The sequence below is a fragment of the Chrysochloris asiatica genome, unplaced genomic scaffold (genome assembly GCF_000296735.1).
Source record: "Chrysochloris asiatica unplaced genomic scaffold, ChrAsi1.0 scaffold00147, whole genome shotgun sequence".
In the NCBI taxonomy this organism is placed as follows: Eukaryota; Metazoa; Chordata; class Mammalia; order Afrosoricida; family Chrysochloridae; genus Chrysochloris; species Chrysochloris asiatica.
In genome coordinates this window covers 5,740,210-5,750,443 of record NW_006408665.1, presented here as the reverse complement: position 1 = coordinate 5,750,443, position 10,234 = coordinate 5,740,210, and the positions used below count along the sequence as shown (strand labels likewise).

Sequence of the window (10,234 nt, the reverse complement as noted above, 5' to 3'; positions counted from 1 at the left end):
CTATATTCTTTCTTTTTGACAAGCAATACAACGCCATTCCCCTTCAATTTGTTATTCCCGTCATAGTAAACCATGTGGTTGTCAGATTCAAAATGGCCAACACCAGTCCATTTCAGCTCACTAATGCCTAAGATATTGATGTTTATGTGTTCCATTTCACTTTTGACAATTTCCAATTCTCCTAGAGTCATACTTTGTACAGTCGTGTTCCGATTATTAATGGATTTTTACAGCTGTTTCTCTTCATTTTGAGTTCTGCCCCATCAGCAAATGAAGATGACAGGGGATTTACTCCCACAAGCTTAATTCCATTCGTGTCATCATGATCAATTCTACTTTGAGGAGGCAGCTCTTCCCCAGTTGCATGTTGAGTGTCCTTCCAGACTGAGGAGCTCATTTTCTGGCACTATATCTGACAGTGTTTCTCTGTTTCTCTGCTATTCATAAGGTTTTCAGTGACTAAATATTCTGATGTAGTTCGTGATTCCTTCTTCCTAGTCTGTCTTCATCTGGAAGCTCATCTGAAACCTGTCTACCATGGGTAACCCTGCTGGTATTTAAAATACCGGTGCCATAGGTTCCAGAATCACAGCCACTCACAAGCCACCACAGTGTGACAAACAGACAGATATGTGGTGGCCACTTCTTGAACTACCACATAAATAAGCTATCTACAACAGAAAGGAGGCAATGTTCCTACTGAAAACAGGCCAAAAAACTCTATGTCTAACCATCACCAAACTCCCCAAGCTCCCAAATCTTCATGAATTTCAATATGCTGTTGTTAAAATTACATTGTTGCTAGGCGCTTTTGAGTCAGTTGTGACTCACGGAGACCCTATGTACAACAGAAGGAAACATTCCCTGGTCCCACACCATTCTCACTATTTTTGTTACATTTGAGCCCGGTTTTTGCCACTGTGTAAATCCATCTTGCTGGGGATCTTCCTTTTCTTTGATCACCCTCTATTTTTTCAACCATGCTGTTCTTTCTACAGAAACTGACACACCTTGTGACAACATGTCCAGAATATGAGAGACAAAGTAATACCGCACTGGTTTCTACCACACTGGTTTCTAAGGAGCATTCTAGCTGCACTTCATTGGCAACAGATCTGTTTGTGCTTCTGTCAGTTCTTGGTAATTTTGATATTCTCTAACTCCATGATTCAAATGCATCAATTATTTTTCTGTCTTCCTGATTCACAGTCTGAAACTCACATGCATGGGGTAACTGAAAATACCATGCTTAGTTCTCAAACTGATGCCTTTGCTGTTTTAACACTTTAAAGAGGTCCTGAGTAGCACATCTGCCTATTGCAATATATTGTTTCATTTCTTGACTGCTGCTTTCATAAGTGTTGATTGTGGATATAAACAAAACGAAATCTTTGACAACTTCAACCTTTTCTTCATTTATCATGATCTTATTTATTGGTCCACGTGTGAGTTTTCTTTACATTGAGGTGCAATCCAGACTGAAGGCTATAGTCTTTGATTTTCATCAGTAAGTATTTTTAGTCCTTTTCTTTTTCAGCAAGCAAGGTTGTATCATCTGTGTATCACAGATTGTTAATGAGTCTTCTTCCTCCTATCTTGAAGCCACAATTTTCTTCATTATAATCCATCTTCTCAATTACTCAGCATACAGACTGAATAAGTATGGTCAAAGGATACAACTCTCACTCATACATGTCCTGATTTTAAACTGTTCATATCCCTTGTTCCAACAACTGCCTCTTAGTCTATATACAGTTAAGTGCTCTGGAATTATTTTTTGCAATGTTATTCATAGTTTGTCATGATCCTTGCAGGTGAAAGACTGCATAGTGACTAAAGAAAAATATTAAAAGTACCACAAACTGCCAAAAGAACAAACAGTATTGGAAGAAGGACAGCGAGAATGGTCTTTGAAAAGCCAGGATAGCCAGACTTCATCTCTCATACAAGGTAGTATAGTGGTTACGAATCGGGCTACGAACCACAAGGTCAGCAGTTCGAAACTACAAGCTGTTCCATGGGAGAAAGATGTGGCATTCTGCTCCCATAAAGATTTATAGCCTTGGACACCCTATGCAGGGGTTGGAACCGACTCCATGGCACACAGCCACCACCCTGGACATATTATCAGGAAGGACCAGTCCCTGGAGAAGGACAGCATTTTTGGTAAAGTGGAAGGTCGGAGAAAAAGAGAAAACTCCCCAATGGATGGATTGGTACAGGGGTAGCCATAATGGGCTCCAGTGTAGCAATGATTGTGAGGTTAGTGCAGGGCCAGGCAGTGTTTTGTTTTCTTATACACAGGATCGATTTGAGTCAGTACTGATTCTATGGCACTTAACAAGAGTCAATAAAGCATAAGTAAACATCTTTCTGGTAGTCATTGCTTTCAGTCAAGAGAACTGAAAACAGAATGGCACAGTAACAATTCAGGACAAATGATAAAGGAACAATACTTCAGGGACTTCTTTCAGCTAAATCAAAGGTTATGTTGTTGTTAAGTGCCATTAGGTCAGTTCCGACTCACAGCAATCCTGCACAGGGTTTCTAAGGAGCAGCTGGCGGTTTGAACTGTATGAAAATGTAAAAACAACTTTAATATTTAATCTGACCATCCATGGCTTCCTTGAACAAGAGATCAAATTCAAGTATAAATTTTTTCCACTTTCTTAAAGAAGTGTCAAGGCTAGGATTTGACCTTAGTTTTCATACTCAAAAGGCCTGTTACAGTCCCTTGTTCCATTGTTACCATTATCATTACAGTATTAAACCTCCCTTATGTCCAATGTGTGTAATCCTGGTGTGGCACTGTGGGATAAAGCACTGAACTGCAAGACTGATAGTTCAAACTCACCAGCTGCTTTTGGAAACCCTGTACAGGGTCGCTACTACTAGGAACCGACTCGACGGCACTTAACAACAACAACAATGTCTAATGTACTCTGAAACATTATCCAATCATAACTTCTAGATCTACAAGGATCTGTCTCACCCTTGGCTCAGTCCCGCTGGCTAGCACGGGCAAGTGCGTGCAGGATAACCAGTGTAGCTTCCTGAAACACTGGGCACCGTTTCTATCCTCTCCATAAAAATAATGCATGGTGAATACTCTAAATATCTTCAGTACTCATCAAGAATTTGGAACTGTACAAGTGACATTTTCAAGTTTTCAGTTGGTTCAAGCTCACCAGATGCTCCTCGGAAACCCTACACAGGGTCTCTATGGGTCAGAACCGACTTAACGGCACTTCACAACAATGACGTTATATTTCTAGAGTCCTGGTGTGGTGCTATAAGATAAGAACTGGACTGCAAATCACATGGTTGACAGTTCAAACACACCAGCTGCTCCTTTGAGACCCTATACAGGGTCACTACGTGTCGGAACCAACTCAACAACCCCTAACAACAACCACCTAAAACTTATGGGGTCCTGGTGTGGCACTGTAGGATAAACATAACATTGCTAACTGCAACACTGGCAGTTCAAACCTACCAGTTGATCCTCAGAAACCCTATCCAGGATCACTATGACTTGGTGGCACTGAAAGGAACATTATATTTACAAAATAGATATAATCTACTTGGGCTAGAAGAAGCTCTGGTAGTGTAGTGGTTACGAATCAGGCTGCAAACCTCAAGGTTAGGAGTTCGAAACTACCAGTTGTTCCGCAGAAGAAAGATGAGGCTTTCTGCTTCCGTAAAGATTTACAGCCTTGGAAACCCTGTACAGGTTCGCTATGGGTCGGAATCGACTTGACGGCACTTAACAACAACAACAACTTGGGCTAGAGTCTGGAAGGGGACCTGGTACACTGGTATTTCATTCTTAAGTGTGTCTATGGAAGTCGAATAACCACAGCTATAGTAAGGTCTTGCTCCAAATATAAAACAAAACCCACTGGCAGGGAGTCAATTTTGACTCATAGTAACCATATAAGACAGAGACAAACTGTCCCATAGGGTTTCCAAGGCTGTAAATCTTTATGGAAGTAAACTGTTACATCTTTCTCCTGTAGAACAACTGGTGAGGTTGTTAGACAATGCGTGCTTTATCCACTGTGCTACCAGGACTCATTGCTACCATACTGTTAAGTAACCTTGGAGTCAGTTTTGACTCACAGCGACTCTGTATAGGGCTTCCAAAGAGCAGCTGGTGGGTTTGAACAGTTGACCTTGTAATTAGCAGTCCAGTGCTTATCTTACAGTGCCTCACCAGGAGTCCTTGCTACAATATAGACTTCCTTATAACAGTTCTTCACCCAGATTACAAGGATTCTGACACAGAACATTCCCAGTGGGCTTTAGAATTTATGTTCAATCTCAACTTCATTAATACCAATCATCTGAACTAAGAGGCAGTTCATTTAATAGCTCTAAATTGTTGCTCCCTCATTTGGTAAACAGTATCTACTGAAAGGGTTATTTCAAGGATTAAATGCATTAGGTTATTGTTATATCTTGCATAATATGAAACATTACACTGCAAAATTTATACTCTACACTCTAAAGCTTGTTGTTGTTGTCATGAAGTACCACTGAGTCATTTCCAACCCATAGTGACCCTGTATAGGGTTTCAGAGGAGCATCTGATGAGCTTGAACCACCGGCCTTACAGTTCAAACGGCTTTGCAGTCTGACGCATTAACCCACAGTGGCACACCAGGATTCCATAAATATATAGAGAAATACTAATATTGCTAACTTATGTTAACATAGTCTGCAGAATTAGGAAAATGATTAATAAAGAGAATTTCCAGATGTCAGAAAACACTGGGAGAGGTTCTAGGCTTCTACATTTAGTCTGCAACAGAATATTTATTTCACCCATGTTTTTATGATATACGGTAAGTCACCTATTGTAAACACATTATCACTGCCATAATACTACAACCATAGTTTATTGGGTAAAATAGGAGCTTTCTAACTTCCAAAGGGAGGCCATATGTCTTCACCTACCATAGAACTGAGAGATTTCGTAAGATTGTACCTCAGATTGGGGCAAAGGTGAAACCAGAGAAAGTCCATGATGACAATAACATTCGGGTCTCCATTAGGAAGTAGTCAGGATTTCTCTTGGTTCGTATTTTTCTTGAAATGAAAGAAAAATAATCCAAATGCAGAAAAATGTTATGTCATCCAGTTGGTTCCATAGGTTAATAGGCATCACCCAGGGGTATCACACTGCTTAAAAGTCTCTCTCTCTCTCTCTCTCTCACACACACACACACACACACACACCTATCTAACCAATGCAGAATAGACAATACCATGACTTCTGGGTCCAGCTGTCTCCTCTCAGTGCCCTTGACACTGTCTCCCCACTCGGAAACTGACAAGACAGAAAATACATCCTGCCTGTTTCTTTATTCAGAGTTGCTCAGCACTCACTCATCCACCTGCTCTGCCCCATGATCCTCCAGTAAAGGTCCAGTGATAAACAGTCACCTTCAAACGGGTTTGTACCCCTAGTGAGGATTTGCATTTCCATCCCAGATATCGGCAATCAAAATCTACTTTTGGCAAGAGCCAGGGCCTTGAATCTTATCCCCCATAATTTGGAAATGCAAAATTTCAGCAGGGGGTCAAATAGGAACGAATCAGTTCAAAATCCTGCTTCATGCCTGCAGACCAGAGAAACAGATTCCTTTCTCCCTTCTTTCTAAACCCTGCCTTCCCTTCCTTCTTACCATGAACCCTATGGTCTCCTCTAGTTATAAAATTTCCATGACTTTTCTTTTTTTTGTAATAAGATGTGTCAGGAAAATGAAGGCTGGAGTTGAATCCTTCCCCAATTAACCATCTCAAGAAAAGGTCAAAATAACACTCCCAGGGAGGCCCTTCTGCCCACATGAAGCCTTTCCTCAAGTCAAGAAGCAAAAACCTCTCACTGGTATCTTTCTCTAAACGTCCATTTTTTCTTCTTTTCTACTTAAGCTCTGCCTTCCCTGTTGACAGGCTGAAAAATGAACTGGCAGTGGTATAAATTAAATGTACATTCATTTCCCAGGTTTAATGTTTCCAGTAGTTAAAACGAGGAAAATACCTTCTAAAAATTAAAACTTGAAAGTTGTAAAAGTGACCTAATTCCCACCTAATAATCCTCTCATTTCCATTCCTTTCCTTGAGTCTCAAAATCATCAGACTTCAAACACTTCATGAGCTAACCACACCTATAAGTCATGCATGAAACTTGAGCTAAGTTCTCAGCTACACGGGTTGTCAGTACTCAGTCACATTGACAAAATATTTAAGAATACATTTCAAAATTATCACAATCTACTATGATCAGTTCCCACAGAAGTACTACCTGCAGGTGCAGTGTGGCACAAGCTTATTTAAAATGAAAGGTCATTAGCAATAGTAGTTAGGAACAGCAAAAAAAAAAAAAGCAAACTCAGACCCCTCTGCCAAACAGGAATAAATTCTAGTATATATAACAGGGCTTCAGAAAGTCTGTGTAAAAATTCCATGATTTTTAATTCCATTATCTCACAAACTGCAGAGGTTCAAGGGCCTACTGACAGAGAAATCACAGTCACGCTGTTTAAACAGTGGCCAGACTTGCACTTTTTATCCCTGCCTCACTGATAGGCCAAGTGAAGTCTTCCAAATGATAGGCACCTATTCCAAAGAACAATGAGCAGTATCAAGACAATGATGCTACCACCTCAAGTTTGTGGCTCATTTTCATACTGCTCAATATAGACTGATTAAGCTCAGAAAGAAACCACAAATGCTATTATGTGCTCTAAGTGAGAACCTGCACATGCGTTGCCAGCTCTTTTATTAACCTTGTAACTTGCAGCAATTTCCTAATTTCTTTACCTCTGTTCTTCTCTTCTGCAATATAAGAGTTAGATTATTAGAAGAGGAAAGAGAACTGGATCTTATTCATGTTTGTATCCTCGGGCCAGGCATTTAAAGTTGCCACTTAAATGTTTGTGGAATGAACTATATGATCTCCTCTAGCTATAAAATATTCATGTGTCTAAGATTATATAGAGGAACTCTGGTAGTGTAGTGGTTACAAATCGGGTTGCTAATCTCAAGGTCAGGAGTTCGAAACCACCAGTGGTTCCATGGGAGAAAAATGAGGCTTTCTGCTCCCATAAAGATTTACAGTCTCGGAAACCCTAAGCAGGGTCACTATGAGTCAGAACCAACTCCATAGACTTAACAACAATAGGATTATAAATAGAGTGATGGCTCGGTAGGAGAAACACTGGACTATGAACCACAAGGTTGGCAGTTTTAGCCCACTAGAGAAAGATGAGGTTTCTTTTTCCAAAGATTTACAGTTTTGGAAACCCTACACAGGGTCGCTAAGAGTCGGTACTTACTCAATCACACTGAACAACAACAGCAGGATTATACATCATCGTTGTCAAAAAAAATACAGGACAGTAGGTGGGAAGAAAATACTGTTCTTACTCCCTGAGTAAGTGTCACATCATGACTGAATCCACTTCTAATCTGGGAGAGGCACCTGGCTGAAAACACTCAAACTGCTATGATTACTAATCATAATACTAAAAAATGTATTTTAATTTAAAATGTAATATTCCTAATGCTTAAGAATTCTTGGAACAGTGAGAAAACGGACAATTTTAAAAGGATAGAACAGAATAATGTCAGTAAACGTCACCATAAAAAATTAACTATGTTTTGTCTCCTATACCAAGCAAAATACTTCAAAACCCACAAATAATTTAATTATATAGTGTCTTTTAAAACAGTCAAGACATTTCAAGGATATATGTTTACATTAGGAACATAGTGGCTCCATATGATAAGCACTGAATTGGAAACTACAAGGTCAGCGGTTCAAGCCCACCAGCTGCCCCAAGTCAGAAAGTTGAGGCTTTCTGCTTCTGCAGAGATTTAAGGCTTTGGAACCCTATACAAGGTCACTATGAGTCAGAACTGCTGGAAGGCACAACGACGTTTACATTAGTTTCCTGAATGCCTAAGAGTTGTCAGACCAAGGCCTGCAACTGCCTGCCTTGAAATAGAATTTTCAAAATAAAAATTACCTTCAAAAAATAAAACAAATGGAATGTGGGGTGGGGAGCACTAATTTGGCACAGCATTATCTTAGGTAATATACAGCCCACCTTAACCTCTCAAACATAACAGGAAATACTTCACAAGAAGTCTGTATCCCCAGTAAAGCTCCTGAGAATTTGGATTCAGTCTTTATAAATGGATGTGTCAAAGATGTATCCAACTCTTTGGGTATTTTGGCAGACGTAATCCAAATAGACTGACAAGGCAGGCTGCAGAAATGTCAGCCATGAAAACTCTTGAAGACATAAAAATGGGGAGGGGTAAACACCTGAGAACAGCAGGGCAAATTCTGAGGTATAAGAGATTACTCAGCTTCCCTTAGCTCCACAAGACTGCCTAGGGGAATCTCACAGCCTGTCTTCTGAGCACAGCAACTTTGCCCAGGTTAAAGCACCTGCCTCAAACAGTTGGGTGCTGGGGTGATAGGAGACTCAAGTAATTATGCATCACATTATCCCTTTGTTGTTTTTAAGGATCATAGAGTAGATTTGACTCATTGCTACCCTCTATAGGGTTTCCAAGGAGCAGCTAAGCGGTTTGAACGTCTGACCTTGTGGTTAGCTGGCTCAAAACAAAACAAAATAATCCTCAGAGAATAACGCTAGAGTATTTATATTCCTTCTAACCCCAATTTCCAGATTTCAATTTATCAGTCAAGGAGATGGTTGATCACTTTCTCAGTTAAAGAAAAAAAATGTTGATGGTGTATAGAAATTGTACCTTGTTTTCTTTCCCCTCAAAAATACAAATCCTTTAGTGACTCCTCAGAGAGTGAAATGAGCAACGAGAAACTGACCTGCGTAGTAGTACAGGAGAACTGTTAAAAATAAAGAAATAAAGCTATTAAATAATCCTCAGGCACAACTACTTTCTCAGCCAGCAAGACCAGGTCTGGCTTAAATTCAGTATTTTAAAGGGCATTGCAATCCTGGGGTCAAATGACTTTTTTAATGTAGGCGACACACAGGAAGGGAATTTTAAGAGACCGTGTAAAAATTCCATTATCTTTTAATCCAATTCATTTCACGAAGTTTATAATCAACAGATTCCCTGGACATTTATTTACTAGGCAGCGGTTTAGCAGATTGCTATTTCACTTACAGTTGGTTAGGGGAAGAGTGAGTCCAAGGACACAGACGAAGAGGAGAAAGAGATCTGATAGCTAAAGTTTGTTTCCGCAACTCCAGGGAACAAACCCTAAAGGCAATAATCAGTACAATCTGTTTTCCCTCATTCTGCCATCACCCAAGACCCCGAAATAAAGACACCGCTACTGCACAGCCCTTTGGTTATACCGGAGACTTAGAACTGCTTCAGCACACAAAGCGGATGCGGGCAGCTAAGCACCACGCACAAGGGGGTGTTCTCGGGGGCCGAGACTAGCGGGAAGGCCCACGTCCCCTGCCCGATCCCGGAGCGCTAGTGACCGTCACCTTCCGGGGGCACATTCTCGAAGCTAACCCTAAACCTCAGTAAAGGGGCGCAGCCCTCGCAACCGTGCGCGGAGGGCAGGGCCGGGTGCCCGGGGCACCTGAGGAGCGCGGCGGGGGCGGAGACGGCACCCGGACACTAGAAGCGGCGGGGCGCGCGGCCCTCCTGCGGGACCCACCTGGATCTGCAGCGGCACAAGGCGCACCTTGCAGCGCTCGCTCACCGCGAAGCCCTTAGGCAGGTCTACGTACTGGCCCCACTCCTCAGCGAAGAGCTGCACCACGAATTTGCGGTGCATGTCGATCTGGTCGCCGTACAGACTGAGGAACTTCTGGATGAGCAGCTCGTAGCCCGCGCCGTGAGGCACCGAGGAGGGCCGCGCGAAGACGGAGAAACAGAAGAGCACAGGGACCGTACCCGACGGTGCCCCCCCGCCCATGCCGCCGCTGTTGGGGAGCGTGGGGATAACTGGTTCAGCCGCCGCCATGTTCCCCGAGCGTCTACGAGCTCCGATGCAGCCGAAGAGCACACACTACCAGCCGCTGCAGCCCCGCCTTCCCGTGCAGCCTGCCCGCCCTCCCGCTCCGGCAGGCGAAGGGGCGGGTCCTCGCGGCCGCGATTTGCGCGCCTTCTCCCCGCCTAGGCAGAAGGCGGACTGCTGCGGAGGGCTGGGCAGCGAGGCGGTTGAGTGAGTGCGAGCGCCTGCGCCCGCGGCCCCGGACCGCCCCCTCCA

At 42.5% G+C, this 10,234-nt stretch overlaps 1 protein-coding gene across 1 annotated transcript in view; it reads right to left on the bottom strand.

Moving 5' to 3' along the window:
* The window catches only part of ISOC1 (isochorismatase domain containing 1), a 33,922-nt gene extending 23,934 nt beyond the window's left edge, over positions 1–9,988 (bottom strand). Inside the window, exon 1 of the mRNA XM_006870682.1 lies at positions 9,680–9,988. Within this exon, the coding sequence (XP_006870744.1) occupies positions 9,680–9,988 (309 nt within the window). The remainder of the gene's footprint in view (positions 1–9,679) is intronic.
* Positions 9,989–10,234: the final 246 nt, after the last annotated feature.